The 23106-nt window shown below is 41.6% G+C and overlaps 1 protein-coding gene across 4 annotated transcripts in view; it reads right to left on the bottom strand.

Moving 5' to 3' along the window:
• The window catches only part of LOC140483036 (echinoderm microtubule-associated protein-like 6), a 544931-nt gene that overhangs the window by 453622 nt on the left and 68203 nt on the right, over positions 1-23106 (bottom strand). For 3 of the 4 annotated variants that reach the window (XM_072580923.1, XM_072580924.1, XM_072580926.1), the window contains one exon: positions 21889-22074. The exons of the other annotated variant lie outside the window; for it this stretch is intronic. In XM_072580923.1, the coding sequence (XP_072437024.1) occupies positions 21889-22074 (186 nt within the window). The remainder of the gene's footprint in view (positions 1-21888; positions 22075-23106) is intronic. 4 annotated transcript variants of the gene reach the window in all.

Raw genomic sequence — 23106 nt, 5'->3', positions numbered from 1 at the left:
TTATCCCAGATTCAACCTTCCAACATGCCACTGCCCTCTTGGCCTGTCCTACCAATACATCCTCCTTCCCACCTATCCACTCCACCCTCTCCGACCTATCACCATTCTTCCCGCCTTTATCTACCTATCGCACTCTCAGCTTCCTTTCCCCCCAACCCTACCCCTCTTCCCATTTATCTCTCTACCCCCTTGGCTCTCAAGCCTCATTCCTGGTGAAGGGCTTATGCCCGAAATGTCAACTCTCCTGTTCCTTGGATGTTGCCTGACCTGCTGTTTTTCCAGCACTACACTCTCGACTCTGATACTCCAGCATCTGCAGCCCTCAGTTTCTCCTAGTTGAATAATTAAGCACCCAACTGTGGATAGATTGGAGATGCCAGTCAAATCCTTCTAACAGCATGCAGATAACCTGATGGCAGATTTTTGGAGTTGGTTTATCAGCAAATTGTCAGAGGGTCCCTCATGTACAAATTCTCTCCATAAAAACTACTGTCTCCTTACCATGAACAGAGCCACAATGATTAGGGGTGATCAATCAGCAGTAGGAATATTTTAAATGTAAAAAGCAAATATCTTTTCAAAGGGTTCCCAAGATAGGGATACTCTCAAGTCCCTCACCTACAGCAGCAGCATTCAGCACTCCTTTCAAGGCTGAGTGGAAGTCCTTATTGGATCTTCAGCATCCGGACTTTGCCTGTGGTCCACAGTTGGATGGCAAACAAACAGATGACCAATTAAGAGGCTACTGGTATATTGCTAACAAGTGCAGAGTCAAAAGATGTGGTGCTGGGAAAGCACAGCACGTCAGGAAGCAGACGAGGAGCAGGAGAATTGATGTTTCAGGCATAAGCCCTCTCTAACGTCCAGCATCTGCAATCCCCACTTCCTGCTAACAAGTGCAGGTTATTACCTGGAAATGGGCCCATTTCACAATGCATTTTATAGCCTATAAGAGTCTGTCTATTATTTACACCTCCCCAGATCAAATCCTCTCCTCAGTAGAGCAAATGAAATGAACATACCACTCTTGTGAGCAGTATGTCTTGGTTGGACTCATTGCACATCCTCTTCTGTCTCTCTGTAAAAATTCTTATTCATTCACTGTTGGTTGCATCTCCAACCTACCTACAAATGGTTGCTCCCTTTTTCACAAATTACATACCACTTGCAGCTCCACCTCAGAAGCAACTCATACTCCATTTTCTTTTTATTTTTTCCCACCTGTGATTCCCAATAAACAACCCTTTTCCACATTGCCACATATTGTCCACTCACAATTGGTTATTCAATGGTTTAACTCCAGCACCACCTCTACAGCATCGTCAGCCCTCCCCTCAACTGGCACAGATTTGAATTTCCTTAACTCTCCAAATTACCAGTATTGGTGATTTTTTAGTTGTTGGTATCACTTCACCACTTGCACAGAGAACTTCTCAAGCATTGATGCAGTCCATTGTATGACATCTCTTTCTTGAGCACCTCTTGCTCTTGCTTCTCTCTTTTTGTTTACCTCCTTTCACTGTTTTACACCCTGCCTTCTCTCGTCTGTTCAGTCTATCCTCAATCTCCTCTACTCCTTTTCTACTACTCACTTATTACTTATCACCTCCTCTTTTGTCACTTTCACCTTCACCCTTGATCCTTTCCTCCTGACTTTGCAATCTTACTGTATGTAGCTGATCTGGACCCATAGATGATTTTCTAATGACACAAAAGTAGAGGGTTTAGCAAAATAAAGAAGACTGAGAAATATTTTAATCAAGCATGGACAGGTTAGTGGAATGGGCAGACTGTGCCAGATATGGAGATAATGTTTCTAGGATTTTATGAACACTGAAAGCAGTTGTGTTCAGTAACAGAGGAAGTTCTGTAGTCAGGGCAAATAGAGTTCCAGTAAGACTAAGATGATTGTAGTCTGTCAGCATTTCCATGAGTAGCATGCTCTTGAAGCTAGGAAAACAGAATGCAAACTGCCATAGCACTCTAAGTTCTCCTTTATGTTTGGCACCAGCCAGGCTCCATTTCCGATAAATTAGCTGCTAATACATTCTGATAAATGTCTTACTACACCTATCTCCATCAGTAACCTGTTTCTATCTTTTGTTGTTGCTTTGAAACAATCCATCATAACTTATTTTAAATTGAATGGACGATGACATACCAATTTCTGAACTACAGGAAAACTGAAAAATTTAGTGTTATGTTAGTGAATTTGCTAACTTTCACAGGTTTTTCAAAACATAAATGACAAAGTAGAAAAATTAGCTCAAAATGCTCAGGTGCTCATCATCACATTTTTATATAAATGAAAATCTTTAAACGTTTATAAATCGTTTAGAAGAGAGCAGTTTTTAAATTAAATATCAACACCAATATCTTCTCTGTAGGTAATCTTTGGTTTATTTTCTAATATCAACAAATAAACCAAGATAAAGGCTGTTTGATTAAAATAGTCTATTCACAGGATGTGTATCACTGGCAAAGCCCATTCCGAAAGGCCTTTGAAAAGTTAGCAGTCAGCCATTTTCTGGAGATCAAATGCGTGACTTGTTAGGCATTTCAGAACAACCAAGAGTCAGTCACATTGCTGGAGATCAGGAGATACATTTTTATTTGCTCAGAAATACATTTCATTCATACAATTTCTAAAATCACATTGCAAAACATTTCAATTTAAATATTACAAAAGATGCAGTAAAATTCAAAATTTCTGTTTTGCAAAATGCAAGCCAGACATAATCAACATTACTGGTCCAATCTTGCTAGTCCAGATTATTATGAGGTTCATAAGATTACTATATTTTGGGACAGTACTTTTAAATTTAGGGAAAATAGAGATGGAGTCATGTGATCCATTTCAAAATCTGGGTACTTGATTGCTAGAGATCAAAGAAGAAAGTGAGGACTGGAGATGCTGGAGATCAGTCAAAAAGTGTGCCGCTGGAACAGCACTGCAGGTCAGGCAACATCCGAGGAGCAGGAGAGTCGATGTTTCAGGCATAAGCCCTTCATCAGGAATGTTGAAGGGATGTGGGTAAGGTAGCGGGGAAGGTAATAGGTAGATGGAGGTGGGGGATTATGGTGATAGCTTGGAGGGGAGGGTGGAGCAGATAGATGGAAAAGAAGATGGGCAGGCAGGACAGTTCAAGAGGGCGGTGCCAAGTTGGAGGGTTGGTTCTGGGATGAGGTGGGGGGAGGGGAGATGAGGAAACTGTTGAAATCAACGTTGATGCTGTATGGTTGAAGGGTACCAAGGCCGAAGATGAGGCATTCTTCCTCCAGGTGTTGAGTGGCTTGGATTTGGTGGAGCAGGACTTGGAGGCTCAGGACTTGCATGCCCTTGGAATGGGAGAGGGAGTTGACATGGTCAGCCACATGGCGGTGGGGCTATTGGTGTGTGTCTCAGAGGTGTTCCCTGAAATGATCTGCGAGTTGTCGTTCTGTCTCCCTGATGTAGAGGAGACCACATCAAGAGCAACGGACACAGTAGATGACATGGGTGGATGTGTAGGAAAATCTCTGCCAAACGTGAAAAGATCCTTTCAGGCCTTGGACATTGGTGGAGTGGTAGCTGCAGGTTTTACACCTCGTGCGTGGCAAGGGAAGGTGCTGGGGGTGGAAAGTGGGATGGGTGGAGGTGATTTAACGAGGAAGTCGTGGAAGGAATGGTCTCTGGGGAATGCTGATAGGGTTGGGATGGGAAATATATCTTTGGAGGTGGAATCTGATTGTAAGTGGCGGAAATGATGGAGAATGATGCACAGTATCCGGAGATTGGTGAGGTGGAAGGTGAGGACCAAGGGGTTTCTACCCTTATTGTGGATGGAGGGGTTGGGTTCAAGGGCAGAGGTGCAGGAAATAGGAGAGATACGCTGGAGGGCTTGCTGACCACGTGGGAGGCGAAATTGCAGCCCTTAAAATAGAAGGCTATCTAGGATGTGCTGGAGTGGAATTGCTCCTCCTAGGAGCAGATACGACAGAGGCAGAGGAATTCGGAGTAAGGGATCACGTTTTTATAGGATGGGGGTAGTTGGAGGTGTAGTTCAGGTAGTTGTGAGGTCGGTGGATTTGAAGTAGAGGTCCGTGTTAAGTAGGTGGCTGGAGATGGAGACGGAGAGGTCCAGGAAGGGGAGGGAGGTGTCTGAGATTGTCCAGGTGAACCTGAGGACAGGGTGGAATGTATTGCTGATGAACTGTTCGACCTCCTCATGGGAACACGGGGTGGCACTGAAACAGTCATCAATGTAGCAGAGGAAAAGGTGGGGAAGGGTGCCAGTGTAACTGCGGAAGATGGATTGTTCCATGTATCCGATGAAGAGGCCGTCATAACTAGGGCCTATGCAGGTGCCCAGAGCTACCCCTTTGATTTGAAGGAAGTGGGAGGATTCGAATGAGAAGCTGTTGAGGGTGAGGACCAGTTCCACCAATTGAATGGGTGTCTGCAGAGGGGTACTGGTTGGGTTGGCAGAAGAGGAAGAAACGGAGGATTTGGAGGCCTTTGCCATGGCAGATGGATGTGTACTGGGATTGGATGTCCATGCTGAAGAAAGGTATTGGGGGCTAAGGAAACGGAAAAAGGGGCCTAACACGGAAGGCAGATGAACTCAGGGCATGGTTAGGAACATGGGACTAGGATATCATAACAATTACAGAAACATGGCTCAGGGATGGGCAGGACTGGCAGCTTAATGTTCCAGGATACAAATGCTACAGGAAGGAGAGATAGGGAGGCAAGAGAGGAGGGGTGTGTGGCATTTTTGATAAAGGATAGCATTACAGCTATGCTGAGGGAGGATATTCCAGGAAATATATCCAGGATCTGAGCTATCTGTAACAAAAATAGGGTGGTTTTGGTAAGGGAAAGACTGGCACTGCCATAGTGTTAAGGATTTAGATGGAGAGAAATTTGTTAAGTGTGTACAAGACAATTTTCCGATTCAGTACATGGATGTACCTACTACAGAAGGTGCAAAACTTGACTTACTCTTGGGAAAAAAGGCAGAGCAGGTGACTGAGGTGTCAGTGGGGGAGCACTTTGGGGCCAGTAGATTTAAAACAATGATGGAAAAGGATAGACCACATCTAAAAGTTGAAGTTCTAAACTGGAGAAAATCCAATTTTGACAGTATTAGGCAAGAACTTTCGAAAGCTGATTGGGGGCAGAGGTTCGCAGGTAAATGGACAACTGGAAAATGGAAAGTCTTCAAAAATGAGATAACGAGAATCCAGAGAAAGTATATTCCTGTTAGAGTGAAAGGAAAGGCTGGTAAGTATAGGGAATGCTGGATGACTAAAGAAATTGAGGGTTTAGTTAAGAAAAAGAAGGAAGCATATATAAGGTATAGACAGGATAGATCGAGTGAATCCTTAGAAGAGTATAAAGGCAGTAGGGGTATAATTAAGAGGGAAATCAGGAGGGCAAAAAAGGGGACATGAGATAGCTTTGGCAAATAGAATTAAGGAGAATCCAAAGAGTTTTTACAAATACATTAAGGACAAAAGGTCAGCAAGGTGGCCTTTGTGTGGAGCCGCAGAAAATGAGGGAGATACTAAATGAGTATTTTACATGAATATTTACTGTGGAAAAGGATATGGAAGATATAGACTGTAGGGAAATAGATGGTGACATCTTGCAAAATGTCCAGATTACAGAGGAGGAAGTGCTGGATGTCTTGAAACACATTAAAGTGAATAAATCCCCAGGACCTGATCAGTTGTGCCCTAGAACTCTGTGGGAAGCTAGAAAAGTGATTGCTGGACCTCTTGCTAAGATATTTGTATCATCGATAGTCACAGGTGAGGTGCCGCAAGACTGGAGGTTGTCTAACGTGATGCCACTGTTTAAGAAGGCTGGTAAGGACAAGCCAGGAAATTATATACCAGTGAGCCTGACTTCGGTGGTGGGCAAGTTGTTGGAGGTAATCCTGAGGGACAGGATGTACATGTATTTGGAAAGGCAAGGACTGATTAGGGATAGTTAACACGGCTTTGTGCATGGGAAATCATGTCTCACAGACTTGATTGAGATTTTTGAGGCAGTAACAAAGAGGATTGATGAGGGCAGAGTGGTAGATGTGATCTATATGGACTTCAGTAAGGCATTTGACAAGGTTCCCCATGGGAGACTGATTAGCAAGGTTAGATCTCAGGAAGACAGGGAGAACTACCCATTTGGATACAGAACTGGCTCAAAGGTAGAAGACAGAGGGTGGTGGTGGAGGGTTGTTTTTCAGACTGGAGGTTTGTGACCAGTGGAGTGCCACAAGGATCGGTGATGGGTCCTCTACTTTTTGTCATTTACATAAATGATTTGGATGTGAGCACAAGAGGTACAGTTAGTAAGTTTGCAGATGACACCAAAATTGGAAGTGTAGTGGACAACGAAGAGGGTTACCTCAGATCACAACAGGATCTTGACCAGATGGGCCAATGGGCTGAGAAGTGGCAGATGGAGTTTAATTCAGATAAATGCGAGGTGCTGTATTTTGGGAAAGCAAATCTTAGCAGGACTTATACACTTAATGGTAAAGTCCTAGGGAGTGTTGCTGAACAAAGAGACCTTGGAGTGCAGGTTCATAGCTCCTTGAAAGTGGAGTTGCAGGTAGATAGGATAGTGAAGAAGGCATTTGGTATACATTCCTTTATTGGTCAGAGTATTGAGTACAGGAGTTGGGAGGTTATGTTGCGGCTGTATAGGACATTGGTTAGGCCACTGTTGGAATATTGCATGCAATTCTGGTTTCCTTCCTATTGGAAAGATGTTGTGAAACCTGAAAGGGTTCCGAAAAGATTTACAAGGATGTTGCCAGGGTTGGAGGATTTGAGCTATAGGGAGAGGCTGAACAGGCTGGGGCTGTTTTCCTGGAGCGTCGGAGGCTGCAAGGTGACCTTATAGAGGTTTACAAAATTATGAGGGGCATGGATCGTGTAAATAGGCAAAGTCTTTTCCCTGGGGTTGGGGAGTCCAGAACTAGAGGGTATAGGTTTAGGGTGGGAGGGGAAAGATATAAAAGAGACCTATGGGGCAACTTTTTCACGCAGAGAGTGGTACATGTATGGAATGAGCTGCCAGAGGAAGTGGTGGAGGCTGGTACAATTGTAACATTTAAGAGGCAGTTAGATGGGTATATGAGTAGGAAGGGCTTGGAGGGATATGGGCCGGTTGCTGGCAGGTGGGACTAGATTAGGTTGGGATATCTGGTCGGCATGGACGGCAAGGATCTGTTTCCATTCTGTACATCTCTATGACTCTATGACTCTAACTCATGTTGGAGGTGGAGTACATGGGTGGTGGCCCGAATGTATATGAGAAGTTCCTGGACTAAGGGGGACAGGACAGTGTAAAGATATCGGGACATAAGTTTCGTGTAGCAGGAGCAAGCAGAGACAATGGGTCAGTCAAGTTTGTGAATTTTGGGTAAGATGTAGGGCTGGGTGGTGCGAGGTTCTGGGGGCTGGAGGCTGTAGATGGAAGATCCCTGAGGTGATGGGGTTGTGTCTGGTCTGAGAGATGATGGTTTGGTGATGGGAGGTGAGGTCATATTCGAGGGGGCAGTAGGAAGAGGTGTCCGTGAGTTAGTGCCTAGCTTCAGCATTGTAGAGATCAGTGCGCCAAACTATCACTGCAGTCCCCTTGTCTGCTGATCAAAGGAGGGCTTAGATTATTTTACTAAGAAGGTGTTTATGCTTGGAGGCAATAGGTGAAATTTTATTCTAGTATCACAATTTCACCATTTAAAACGCATCTGGACAGTTATATGAATAGGAAGGATTTAAGAGGGATATGGGCCAAGTGCTGACAAATGGGATAGATTCATTTAGCTTATCTAGTCAGCATGGACGGGTTGGACCGAAGGGTCTGTTTTGTGCTGTACATCTCAATGACTCTACGTTAGGGGTTCTGATGGTGGAACCAGAACTGTGTCTTACTTCAGTTTGTCAGCAGATGGTTGACCAGTCACGATCACATGGCAACTAGCCAAATAACTATTCAAAACTGAAGGCCATAGTCAACAGTCTGAATGCTGATAAAAGGCCCTTCAGTTCAACCAATGTGTGGGGGTATAGCAGGAAGTGGTCAGCCCCACCTTGCCTCACATATTTCAACAGCATCCACTTCTTCCTGCCATCTGGTAACATTGGTCTGTCAAATTTTGAGGGTTTTTTTCTGAGTGGAACTGTTGTTCATCTATTCTTCTGAATTGTGCTCTGGATCCCTGAAATGCCTGTTACTTCCATCTGCATAAGTTGATCTGAATCACCTGATGTGACCCTACCAAATTTTTGCAAACTGGTTCTGAGAAGAGGCCCTTCAGTTCAGCCAAAGTCTTCTTGCAGGTTCTCCAGCATGCTTTTCTGGGTTCAGTGATTGTAACAAGGGCAGTCAGGTGGACCTCGTGGACTAGCAGTTCCCTAATGGACCAGATTAATAACCCAATCAAGAAGCGCTGGCTGACAAATAAGAACAGGACTATATCACCCCGGGTGGGTACTGGGTCAGGGTGCCCTAGATGTGGTTGAAAGGTGTGTCAGGGCGGACCGAGAACTGGAAGAGGCATGGGGTGGACCGAGACCTGGAAGGTGTGTCGGGGCAGGCTGCCTTAGAGTGATCAGAAGGTGGGAGGGACGGGGGCTTGCTGGGTCTGTATTGTCTGCACTTTTGTATGTAACAGTATTGTCGCATGTACAATGTCATTGTCGCTGTCTTTTATATGTGGAACTGGGATTTGAGGTTTGTCCTCATCTCCCTGTAAACTGGGTGAACAGTAGGGTTTGGGGCCTGGCTTTGCTGCTCCTCTCCCTTGTAAAATTGCTGTTGTATACAGCTGTAAATGTTAACTGTTTCTTATAAACTGTTTTGTAATTGTTTAATAAAATAATAAAAACAGGAAAAAAAAAGAACAGGGCTATCAGATATTGCATTCACTCTGGGGGAAGCTGGATCAGTGTCAAGGACTCCCCTGTAAATAAAGATGACTTGATGACGGAACACTGGCCTCTGTGCAGTTATTACAGCGGAAGGTCATGTTTCCCAGCAGAAGGCTATCCCTCCAAACCAAGGCAGTCTAGATAAAGATGGCAGCAGGATTAGTAGCTGTGGAGTCCAAAAGCAATACTGGGTCCAGTAGTGGAAACATTTTAAATGCCTCCTGTGGTTTTTTAGATTAAGTGGCACTGTATACTCACTACGAAGTGATACACATAATTGCATTAAGCAATGCAAGTGCACAAATGTAGAGAAATGCTAAACAAAAATTTGGGTTGTATATCTCAGTATTCACATGGAGTGCATGTGTGGCAGCCAATTAATATATGAAGGTATAGTAGTTGCAGACACTTCATGGGTGAAGGACATAATAGGGAAAGCATGAACATACACACACAAAGCAGTTATGCACCTGCTGGGGTGGTACGCAATTCTTCTTTCTGCCTGTTGGAAAAAAAATCTCATAACACTAGCAAGCGGTTGTAAATAGTTAGAGGTCTCCTAGACATCAGAATATTGATTTGTACAGAACAGGTAGTTGCGGAATTAGATTAGATTCCCTACAGTGTGGAAACAGGCCCTTCAGCCTAACAAGTCCACACCGACCCATCGAAGAGTAACCCACCTAGTCCCATTTCCCTCTGACTAATGCACCTAATACTATGGGCAATTTGGCATGGCCAATTCACCTGACCTGCACATCTTTGGATTGTGTGTGGAAACCGGAGCACCAGGAGGAAACCCACGCAGACACTGGGAGAATGTGCAAACTCCACACAGGCAGTCGCCTGAGGCTGGAATCGAACCTGGGACCATGGGGAGGAAGGTAGACCATCCTGCATTGATGGAGAGCCCAGGATTTCAATTATCCAAGTAAGAAAAAGTCTTTATGTTCTCCAGTACAAACCCTTGCAGTCAAGAGAAACAGAAGAGGCAGGCTGCAAGGTTCAACTCTACCTCTGAGGGTGATGAGACAGAACACTACGATCATCAATCACTCACCCTCACCCTCCACCAGCACAGAGACCATGATCTCAGTGGCTCCCCATTCATGTTCACATCACAGACACGTGTCAGCAGCTGTTGGAAAATATGAAAGCCGAGGTCCAGAACAGGAAGACTATATAGGGACGGCTAAAACCAGACATATGCTGAAGACTGACCTCTAGTTAAAACTGAAATAAACCTGCCGGAGAGCAAGAAAACATTTTTTAGAGATGTCTGAGCCAAGCACAGCCTTGCTGAAAAAGTGGAGAAGTCCATCCAAATTCAGTGCTGTCATGGCTCCAGCGTGTATGCACGCAACTTACTCCTGGGAAAAGCCATTGTCTTTGTAAGATAAGTCCAACAGACACTCACTGGTCAATGGATAGGCACTCAGACCTATCTTCTGTTGCTTGTCAATGAGCTTTATACAGCAGGAGGGGCATGAAGCAATTCAATCTGTCCCCAGGTGTCCCTTCTTCTCCTGTATTCAAGGAGGTAACATTGCATTTTAATTCTTAACCATTGCTTGTATCTGATTACTAGACACTAAACTTCATATGTTGCAAAAATAAACTGTTTAATGCACAACGTAGATATTAATGCACACGTTAAGGGTAGCAGGACAGATGGAAAATGTTACTTGAATTATACGTAGCGAGTAAAACATAAGTTAGCTCTTAAAGTGGATAGGATTTTAACCAGTTTATTCTGGAAAGTGCCATCTCTTTGGGGATGAGTCTCTGTGCAGTTATTTCAATTTAGAGAAAATTGTACATGCCTTAAGAAAATTTGCTTGCAATAGTTGTCTTTGAACTGGGGTAAGCATTTCTAGCATCAAGCCATTATTTGGGAAGCTTGACTTGTCTGATCTTGCCATCAACGACTGGGCCCAGTATGTGAAAAGAATGCAATATTTTTTCCTGGCAAGTGACATTGCTTTTCATCTGCCCCAATGAGTAATTTTCTGACTGGTTGTGAACCCACAACATTTTCGTTTATGAGAAGCTTCCCTGAGGCACCAGATATTAAAACCCTTCAAGATGTCAGCAAGAAGTTACATTTGGTGGACAGGATTGGCAACTATGGTGATTCAGTGGCCAGAGTGCCAGCAAGAACAAAAATTACCACCAGCAGCACCCACACATTTGTGGGCGTGACCGGGTAAACCCTAGATTTATGTTACCGTACAGTCCTTTCATGGGCTCAATGTTCCTGGTTATTCTGGATGCCCAAAGTGGTTAGCTGTGCATAAAGTTCATTCGGCAAACTCAGTGAAGTTCAATGAAAAACTGTGAGCATCATTCATTGTACAAAGATGCCCAGGGACTCCCAGAGCATTGGTCAAGGACAAAGATACATCATTTACCAGCAGGGAATTCAAGTATTTCCTGAAGTTGAATGGCATTCATTGTCCAAAGGTCTGGCAGAAAGAGTAGTCCAAACATTCAAAGCAGGCTTAAAGAAAGAGCCAACAGCTCCACCCGATACCAAATTGCCCGATTCCTGTTTGATTATCAGACCATCTCTCACACAACTACAGGGATAGCCCCAGCAGAGTTGCTGAAAAGGAGAAGACTCTGGACCTTGGTAGGGAGGTTGAAACAGCATCTGGAACTCCAATGCCAGCCACAAACTTCCTCAAAGTGAGAGAGAGAGAGAGAGAGAGAGAGAGCGAGAGAGAGAGAAAGAGAAAGAGTTTACTTTAGGGATGAAGTTGGTGCTGGAACTACAGAAATGGCCCAGCATGGATATGAGGCGAGATTGACACGAGGTCAGGTCCTGTGAAATATAAAGTTTGGATAGATGATGCAGTCCTGAACAAACATGCAGATCACCTGAAAGCTGCTACTGTGCAAACAGGCCAGGAGAAAAACATACCTGATCCATTAGAACAGCCAGAAAGGCTGTCAGAAATCATGGGTTCTTCTCCTCCGTCTTTCATCAAGGAAACCTCGGAGTCGAAGACGGATGCAGCCTTGATACCGTTACCACCAGAAGAAAAGGAAGAAAAGGCTGCTTGAGTTTATGACCACCACAGTCAGATGTGGGACAGTATTTAGTTTAAGCAAAAGCCATTTAAGGATTCTAGGAGATTCATTCTGATGTATCCAAGGGTGAAGAATCATTGGAGCTTCTTCCCTGCTTTGTTGGATTTAACAAATTTTCAAAAGCCAAGGAAAGCTACTTGACTCAATATTATTATTTGGAAAAATGCAAATACTAGATCAGATTAGAAGTTATGGATTACACTGAACAAGTTGCTAAAAGGACTACAATTCTCTGGAGACTGAGATGATGATAGGTACACAAGGGAGATGTCACTTTCTATAGTTAAAACATTAGTTGCCTAGTAAAAGAATATAGTATAAACAGAAAAACAAAGTAGACTATTCAGCCCATCGAGCTCCCTGTCATTTAATTAGATCATGGTTGATCTTTCACTTTGATGCTATTGTATTTTCCTGCCCCATTCTTATATCTCTGTACTTCTTAACATTTAGAATTCCATCAAGCTGAATTCTGAATGTACCAAATGATTGTTCTTCTGTCAGGAGCACAGAATTCTAAAAATACATAATTCTCTGAGTGAATAACTTCATCCTGCTGTCAGTCACAAATAGCTTCCTCATTTTGTGACTATGTTCCCAGACACTAGAACACCTCCCCCAAACTTCCCAGTTTCCAGCCAGGTGAACTGTCCTTCCGCATTCACTTTGAATGAGATCATCTTTAATTTTTTAAACCCCAGAGAATATAGGCTAATTTAATTAATATTTAATGAAATCTATTTAATCTTTCTTCATCAGTCAATGCCTCAGAAACCAGGAATTACTTTGTTGAATCCTCTATGGCAAATATAATTTTCCTTAAATAAGGAGACCAAAACTGCACACCTTATTCCAGATATGGCCTCAGGATTTATATAATTGCAATAAGACATAGAGTCAAAGAGTCATACCGCAGAGAAATACACTCTTCGGTCCAACTCATCCAAGCCGACCAGACATCCTAAATTGATTAGTCCAAATTGCCAGATTTTGACCCACATCCTTCTAAACCCTTTCTATTCATGTACCCATCCAGATGCCTTTTAAATGTTGTAACTGTACCAGTCTCCACCATATCATCCATACATACACCACCCTCTGTGTAAGAAAGTTATCCTTCAGATCCTATTTAACTTTTTCTCCTCTCACCTCAAAAATGGAGGGCATAGGTTTAAACTCCCCTACCCTGGGAAAAGGAACTTGGCTTTTCACCCTATCCATGCCCCTCATGATTTTATAAACCTCTATAAAGGTCACTCTTCAGACTCCAACGCTCCAGGGAAAAAATAACTCCAGTCTATTCAATCTCTCCCTATAGCTCAAACCTTCCAATCCTGGCAACATCCTTGTAAATCTTTTCGTAATCCTTTCAAGTTTAACATCTTTCTTGTAGCAAGGAGACTAGAATTGTACATGGTATTCTAAAAGTGACCTATGTGCTTTACAGTCACAATATGACATCCCAACTCATATACTCAATGCACTGACCAATGAAGGCAAGTGTGCCAAATGCCTTCTTCACCACTTTGACTAGCTATGACTCCACTTTCAAGGAACTATGTACCTGCACCCCTAGGTTCCTTTGCTCAGCAAAATTCCCCAAGACCCTACCCATTAAGTGTATTGGTCCTGCCCCAATAAACCTTACCAAAACATAACACCTCACTTTTGTCTTAATTAAACTCTATCTGCCACTCCTTGGCCCATCGATCCATCTGATGAAGGTCCCATTGTACTCTGAGGCAACGTTTTTCACTATCCACTATATCACCTATTCTGGGGTCATCCGCAAACTTACTAAACATACCTCCTTTATTCACATCCAAATCATTTAAGTAAATCATGTAAAGTTGCGGACCCAGTATTAGTGTTTGCAGCATACCATCAGATCACACTGCTCCAGTCTGGAAAAACAATCCTTCATCACCACCCTCTGTCTCCTACCTTCAAGCCAATTTTATATCCAGTTGGCTAACCCATCCTGGATTCCATGCGATCTAACCTTACTAACTGTCAACTATGTGGAACCTTGTCGAACATCTTGCTGAAGTTCATGTAAACAACATCTACTGCTCTCCCTTCATCAATCTTCTTTGTCATTTCTTCAAAAAACTCAATCAAGTTAGTGAGACACTATTTCCCACACACAAAGCCATGTTGACTCTCCCTAATCAGTCACTTTCTAAATGCATGTAAATTTTGTCCCTCAGAATCCTCTCCAACAACTGACTCACCACTGACGTCAGGCTTATCAACCTATAGTTCCCGGACTTTTCCTTATCACCTTTCTTAAATAATGACACCACATTAGCCAACCTCCAGTCTTCCAATATTTCACCTAGGCTATCAACGATACAAATGCCTCAGCAAGGAGCCCAGGAATCTCTTCCTGAGCTTCCCACAAAGTTCTGGGATAAACCTGGTCAGGTCGTAAAATTTAGCCACCATTATTATTTTAAGATGTTCGGAATCTCTACTGTAATATGGACATGTTTCAAGATATCACTTGTTAATTTCCCCATGTTATCTAGCTTCCATATCCTTCTCCACAGTTCACTGACGCGGAATAGTCATTTAGTATCTCATCTATTTCCTGTGGTTCCATATCTTTACTTCTACATGGAAATGTTTTTGACATAAAGGCCATCATAGTATTTGGATTCTTAATTGCTTGCTATACTTCCACGTGAAATTTCAAAGACTGATGAACAAGGACACCCAGTCACTTTGAAGTTCAACAGTCTTCAGTTTCTCACCATTTTTCCTACCAAATGGATAGTGCCAACTTATTTAACTTCTCAGAATTTCATTGAAACATGTGTCTTCCTCACAATGCTCATATCCACATCTGCAAACTTGTAAATATTATATTTAATCCCCATATCCAAATCATTGTTATGGACTATGAAGAGCTGGGGCCAAGCATCAATTGTTGTCGTACCCCTTAAGAAAAGCCTGCAAACCAAAAAATGACTCACATATTCCTACTCTGTTTGTTATTTATGATTACTCAATGATTTTTTTAAACAATTTCTTACAGCAAAGAGTTTAAAGTATGAAATTTTGACAGTCAGCTAACAGAAAAAGTACGAAACTGTTTTTATAAGCTTATCAATTTCTTTGGAAATGCTAACAAATTTATTTAATTAGTCATAGAGGTGTATAGCACGGAAACAGATCCTTCAGTCCAGCTCATCCATGCTGACCAGACAGTCCAAATGTCCCATTTGCCAGCATTTGGCTCATATCCCTCTAAATTCTTCCTAATCATGTACCCATCCAGCTGCCTTTTAAATGCTGTAATTAGAGTCATAGAAATGTACACTTCCTCTGGTAGCTCATTCCATACATACTCACCCACTGAATGAAACAGTTGCCGCTTAGGTGCCTTTTAAATCTTTCCACTCTCACCTTAAATGCCCTTTAGTTTTGGACTCCCTGGACTTGGAATCATATTTTCAAATCATTACTCAAGACCTCTGGATTGCCAGTAACATAAGTTATACTAAATAATTATCAAATGCTTGCTTGAAATAATAGTTCATGGACTCAGTCATCAATTTATTTTGATTTTTTCAGAAAAACTTAAATGCTCAAAATCTCACTTTTCAAGGCAACATCCTAAGACTGAACACCATTATCAACCTGATATAACTTACTCATGGGTGGAAACTAAGGACTCCATTTCATGGCAGGTTGAATGTTTCTGCCCATGCACAGAGCATTGCAGCCTCTCAGCCAATGCATGCAACTGTTCTAGCTTTCTCTCCAAAGCTGAAGAGTCAGCCATTTTGGACCAGAGGGCAACCACATGGATGTTGCAGCAAGAAAATCACAGCACCAACATGGCACCACACAAAAAGTGATTCCTGTGACAGAGAAGGCCTCTAGGAGAGACACAGAGAAAGAGGCACCAAGCAGGAAAGTGATGTAATTTGCTTATTTTGCACAGTTAGAACTAAAAAAAGTCCTGGGTGATTGAGGGCTGATAACAGCAACAAAAGATTGCTGATTACATTGTTAGGAAGTGCTAGGACTCAGAAATCACCCTGCAAACCAATTACAGTTCTGAGCAGCTTGGAAATTAGGGTTTCAGAAAAGTGGAGGGCAATTACAGCTTAGTGAATCTAATTGTCTGCACAAGAGCTGAAATTATGCCCATAAGTAAATGCTGGAATACAGGCTCAGGAATCATGTGGAAAGCAACCTCAGAAAAAAGTGATTGAGCCATCGGGAGGCTCCGCTATCAGCAAAAACAGTGACTCAGAAATGGGTGCGTAACTTCTGAATCAGAGTCACATCTGACAATTTTAAAAAGTCAGGTGAGTCTTTACAAGTCCAGCAAAATCGAGGGGTAAGTGTTAGACAAAATGGTGGAAATCCAAAGCAAGAAGGTATTGATACCATTCAAAGGGAACTACATTAAATTAATTTAGAATTGAATCAAGAAAAGATGAAAGATTAAAATTATTTCAAGTACAAACCAAACATATATTTCAAATTATCACATCTTGAACATGAAAAAATCTGACCAATATTCTTAAAATAGATAAAGGGGATTTTTATCAACCAAGGAATGAGTCGTTAGCAGAAAATGAATCCATTTTGAACTTCTTCTCTCCTGAAGAAAATTTACAATGTTTGAGTCACAAAATAATCAGCTGGCAAATACCCTTCTATTGTCAATAATGAGTTCAGAAACATGCGTGGTAACACGAACATCAATTTTACAGCTGAACGAGCAAAGCAATGTCCATCTTGTTGTGGTTCTGTTTGCCGAGCTGGGAATTTGTGTTGCAGACGTTTCGTCCCGTCTAGGTGACATCCTCAGTGCTTCGGAGCGTCTTGTGAAGCGCTTCTGTGATGTTTCCTCCAGCATTTATAGTGATTTGTATCTGCCGCTTCTGGTTGTCAGTTCCAGCTGTCCGCTGCAGTGGCCAGTATATTGGGTCCAGGTCGATGTGCTTATTGATTGAATCTGTGGATGAGTGCCATGCCTCTAGGAATTCCCTGGCTGTTCTCTGTTTGGCTTGTCCTATAATAGTAGTGTTGTCCCAGTCGAACTCATGTTGCTTGTCATCTGAGTGTGTGGCTACTAAGGATAGCTGGTCATGTCGTTTCGTGGCTAGTTGGTGTTCATGGATGCGGATTGTCAGCTGTCTTCCTGTTTGTCCTATGTAGTGTTTTGTGCAGTCCTTCATGGGATTTTGTACACTACATATTTTTGCTCATGCTGTGTATCGGGTCTTTCGTCCTGGTGAGTTGTTGTCTGAGAGTGGCTGTTGGTTTGTGTGCTGTTATGAGTCCTAGTGGTCGCAGTAGTCTGGCTGTCAGTTTAGAAATGTTTTTGATGTATGGTAGTGTGGCTAGTCCTTTGGGTTGTGGCATGTCCTCATTCTGTTGTCTTTCCCTTAGGCATCTGTTGATGAAATTGCGGGGGTATCCGTTTTTGGTGAATACATTGTATAGGTGTTCTTCTTCCTCTTTTTGCAGTTCTGGTGTACTGCAGTGTGTTGTGGCCCTTTTGAACAGTGTCTTAATGCAACTTCTTTTGTGTGTGTTGGGGTGGTTACTTTCATAGTTTAGCACTCAGTTTGTGTGTGTGGCTTTCCTGTATACCTATGTGGTGAATTCTCCATTCGGTGTTTTCTATACCATCACGTCTAGGATTGGGAGTTAGTTGTCCTTTTCTTCCTGTCTAGTGAATTCTAGAGGAGTGATATCACCATTATCTTCATTGTTACTGGCTCAAAATTTTAAACTAGGAGATAGTGAGTACTGCAGATGCTGGACAAGTCAGAGTCGATAAAGTGTGGAGCTGGAAAAAGCTTTTTCCAGTGCCACACTTTATCAACTCAAAATTCTGAAACTCCATTTTTAGTAGAACTGTGGGTGTCTCAAAACCCCAAGGAACTTAGCGATTCAAGAAGATAATTCACTACCACTATTTCTAGGAGAATTAGTAATGAGCAGTTAATACTGGCTATAGTTGCTTTAATCACACAGCATTGCCCTGTGGTTTGAAGGGCAGTGCTTGTCACTGGCCACTCGGGTGTTTTCCTATCTTCCTGGTGGTGGAAATTGAATAAAAATTCGTGCACTTTGTGTCTTTCACTGCGTCTCACACCTGCACACACACACCATGGGTGCTGGGGAAAAAATAAGCACTACCGCAGTTAGGCGGTAGTGTGGGGGTTAAGGAAAAAAGAAAAAAGATAAATGGAGATCACTAAAAAAAAATAAACAGGAGTGTCTCCTCCAACTCTATTTTGATTTAATTCCTGCCATCCCCTTCACTGTTTTGATCACACAGCATTGCCATTTTGTGAAGGGCACTGCTTGTCACTGACCACTCGGGTGTTTTCCCCCTTAAAAAAAATACTGGCTATAGTGAACATCTTGTCTATCATACCTAGGGCTAAGAAGATCTTTTAGTATGGTACAGCCACATTTCTAGGCCCTACACTTCAATAAGGTGTCTGAGTCAAAGGTTGCACTTCGACAGTAAGTCCCCGATTTATGAACGTCCGACTTACAAACGCTTGCACTTATGAAAGAGATTCGACATTAATGCTAATTTTAAAGAACAGACATTTACTCATACTTACAAACTGATATTTTAGTTTGCATTATATTGTGTTCCAATTTGCATATGATTGACTTACAAATGTACTCAAGAATGGATGTGATGATATAAGGGTTTTAAGAAGTGTATTTTGCCCTGGTTTTATTATGAAGAGAAGTTGAGATGGAGGTTGCGAGCAGTCTGTTCCAAGCCAATAAAGTAAACAGCTTGTGAATTCTTGTTTTTTTAAAAATGGTTGGAATAATGGAAGCAGCATGAAGGGGTGGGGTCGAACTGCCACAAAACCGGGATTTTGTTATAGAGGGTCATGAAGCTGGGCATGGAAGCTGTCATTCCTCTCTTTTACAGCTAAAAGCTTGGGTTCTCTTCCTGCTGCTAGAATTGCTTATGAAACAATCTATTTTACTGAATTTGCCTCTGCCAAGGGTATGTTTATGGGATATTGCGACAGAATGTATAATGCTACAGCGCAGCTTAGTCCCTTCAGCCCTCAATGTTACGCCAACCTGTGAAAATAGTTTGATGCCCATCTAACCTACACCATTCCATTATTATTCATATATATGTCCAATGCCCATTTAAATGACCTTAACGTCGGCGAGTCTACTACTGTTGCAGGCAGGCCGTTCTATGCCCCTACTACTCTCTGAGTGAAGAAACTACAGCTAATATCTGTCCTAAATATATGTCCCCTCGTGTTAGCCTTCACCATCTGAGGAAAAAGGCTCTCACTGTCCACCATATCTAACCCTCTGATTATCTTATGTGTCTCGATTAAGTCACCTTTCAACCTTTTCTCCAACTAAAACAGCCTCAGTTCCCTCAGCCTTTCCTCATTGGGCCTCCCTTCCATACCAGGCAACATCCTAGTAAATCTCCTCTGAACCCTTTCCAAAGCTTCCACATCCTTCCTATAATGTGGTGACCAGAACTGCACGCAATACTCCAGGTGCGGCCTTACCAGGGTCTTGTACAGCTGAAGCATGACCTTGTGGCTCTGAAACTCAATCCCCCTTCCAATAAATGCCAATAAAAAATAAGATAAAGATATAGAAATAGGATGAAGATTAAGAGAGGGAAGAAGGAGCAAATTGGATCAATAGTGTATAAGAAGGAGAATAAAGGAGTGGAAGAAAGGAACAGAAAGAAGGATATGGTTAGAGTTCAAGTGAAATGAGTGGAGACAGATTGAGAGAGTAAGGGATGGGTTTATCGACTGGCTGGTAAGCACAATTTCAATGGAATGGGGAAAGAAAGAGAAAATTGTATAGGTATCAAAATTGCACTTCTCACAATGTTAATTAAGTTTTCAGTATCAATTTATAATTTCTTTCACTAAATTGCTTTGGATAGAGGTTCAAGGGTGACACTGTAGGCAGCCAAGTTTGGAGGGTTTCTTTAAAAAAGTATACAAGGAAAACAAAGGTCTCCATTCATGTCAGCTCAAGATAATAAAATATCAACAGTTTGGATAGTAAATCATCAATATTTAGACAAATGTATCCATAGGCACCTTTGATGATTCAGTAATAACAGATAGCTTAGTTTGAGGTTCCATCAATATGATTTCTGGTATTGGGAGCCTACAGGTTCAGTAAGTGCATGAAGATGACAAGGTGGAAATAGATTTGTTGGAAGAAGCCATCACTGCATTTGAATATTACACGCAGTTGTTATTGTGGAAGAATGCAATAATGTGTAAATCAACAATTAATGCACACTTATTAAATACCAGCATGAGCACAAAAAATATAAACCCGTTATGGTCATATTGTAGCACAGCAGAAAGCCTGAAGAATGGGCCTTTAAGACAAATAAACAATATATAAGAATGTGTTCTAAACAGAAAGATTCAATTCAAACACTGCATAAAAACTTAGATGCTATTACAAATATAATGGTATGTAAAAAAATATTAACAGCAATTTTGAAGGAATGTTGATGGTGACAGGAAATACCAATATTGATAATACATTATGAAACAAAGAACTATAGATGCTGGAGACCCATCCAAATTCAGAACAGTACTATCTCCAAAGATACTGCCAGACCTGCTGAGTTTGTCCAGCAATTTCTGTTTGGCTATGAAATCCTCAAGTAGGCCACTTTTGCCCATCTAATCTTTTCACTTGAGATGTAGATTATAACCCTCCTGATTTCAGTTGCAGTTTTCTCATAGGCTCTCACTATTTCTTCCTTTATACTCCATTCCACTTATTATTGTAAGGCAACACTTCAGATATCTGAAGTCTTCTACTATATTCACCTTGTCAAAGGGGCTCTCTGCCTTTTCAACAATCTGGGTCAAAGGCCAAAATATAGCTTTTCACATCTGATGCATGACAGACATTTAAGAGTGATGCTTATTGCACGCAGGCATGCTGGGCATTGCAGGCAAACATTGACACTTGTGAAAGATATTTTCGTACTGAAATACAATCTGCTTTATCAATGCATTTTAAAATGAAATGGTGTGACTCAATCAATTATTTTAGTAGTTGTAGTGGCATATTCCTTGGTATTCAGCTATGTCCAAACCATGGGTGATTTTAAAAGGTCTTTTTACAGCTAAACCCAAACTAAAGAATTAGACGGATGTAAACTTCTGCCTTAACTCCTTTGGCTGCTCTTGCATGGTCTCAAAGGCAAGGAGTATCCAAATTACACTGAGAGTTACTAACTTTGAGGCAAGCAAGAACGTAGGCCCCAAGAACTACCTCAGCCAAGAGGGATTGGATGCATGTTGTTGACATTATTAGCCAACTGAGTTAATTGACCCCCTCCAATTTCAATATATAATGGTTAACACAAGTCTTTTTACAGGAGATAAAAATAAGAAAAATACCTGAAGTATACACCAATTAGTAATGGAGGGAATTAATTTTAGACTAAATGATTTAAATTCAAATTTTCCATGCCTTACTTTTACACTAAGCACATTTTCAGCTGTCAAATATTTAGAATATTGCTTACTGTGATAGTACATGCAAACAGGACTTTTTCTTGACATTCAGTTATCCTGTACTCATCTGCAGAAGCAGTTTCATGCTACTCCAGCACTGTATACATTTTGAACAGCAAACAACTTCACGTATGTAGGTGGGGAGAAGCAGACAAACATAATAATTTGAATCTCAAAAGTTAAAAAATATTTTGATATGTTCATGAAGATATAAAACATTTACTTTGTGATTAGAACAACTAAACTCATTGATAAAATATATTAATGTTAAAATAAGAGAGAGAGAAAAAACTATGTACTGTATATCAGATTTACTTACTCCATGAGCTCCCTGAATTGTGCGGACCAAATTTAGCCCTTTCCAGACGTAAATATCGCCATTTAATGCACCAGAGTATGTAGTTTCATCTTTAGCACATGCTAAACACAGAATGGTCTGTAGGTCACCAGTTTTACCAAAGATTCCCCTTTTGGGTGTTAGTGCATTCCCACATAATGTCCAGAACTGTAACATGAAAAGGGAAACAAAACTTCATAAGTCTACACATTTTAAAATAAATCAACATTTTCAATTAAATTGTTGTTTTCACAGCAACAGAAGTGACAGATATCATGTATGCTATTTCTTTAATTACTGCTACGTATATTTCCATTATCTTCCTTTTTTAATAAAAAGCATATATTTAATTCCTTTTATAATCTCTACTTCAATATCCACGTATCTGTTTTATCCCCTATATTTTTTCAAAGGATGTGTTCTTAATATTTATTGTCTTCTTTTTAAAGATGATAATTTCAAATCATGGAAACCCACTCATCTAGTTTCTTTTCCTGCTTGGCTATCCAGCACTGTCACAAACAGAAAGCATCACTGGATTCTTGAGTGCTTTGGTTGACAATACAAGATGCTATAACTTTGGACCAATCAGAGACCAGCTCTGGAATGGTAAGATCCTGAAAAACTGCACTGTCCAGCCAGAAAGTGTGCACTCCCCACTTAACTGGTTGTTTCTTGGGATTATCATTAAACAAATATGACCCTGACCTGATCAACAAACAAATGAAAAGTGAAACCAATAAGAATAAATCGGCAGAATTAAGGCCAAGGAGATCATTAGGATTGTTACAGGAAAATGGAGACATATTAAAAGGGTAATTAGAGGAGCAAAGAGAAACGTAGAAGAACAGGTCCAAAGATGAAACAGCATTAATGTAAAACAACTGTGTCCACCAGGACATACACACCTTTTCTGTCACAATTGTCATCACTGGTGTGACCGGTCAATAGGCGTCTGTATTGATTTGTGCTTGTGCTGTCCAGTGAGCCACTTGTCTGAGTCCTGGCTGTCATTTCTACACCTCTGCATCCCTCTGGCCTTCATCCTGTATGGAGTGGCTTGCTGCCTCTTGCTATTTCCAACTGCACTCTCCCCTATTTCTGTGACTCATTCAGTGAGCCACTGGCCTGATCAACTGCCAAATCCCTACATTCAGGAGGTAGGGAACTGGACGTGTTCATCATTAATTCTAGACACCA

Source organism: Chiloscyllium punctatum, chromosome 11 (assembly GCF_047496795.1).
Source record: "Chiloscyllium punctatum isolate Juve2018m chromosome 11, sChiPun1.3, whole genome shotgun sequence".
Classification (NCBI taxonomy): Eukaryota; Metazoa; Chordata; class Chondrichthyes; order Orectolobiformes; family Hemiscylliidae; genus Chiloscyllium; species Chiloscyllium punctatum.
The sequence above is the reverse complement of the archived record's forward strand: the minus strand, read 5'-3'. Positions and strand labels throughout refer to the sequence as shown.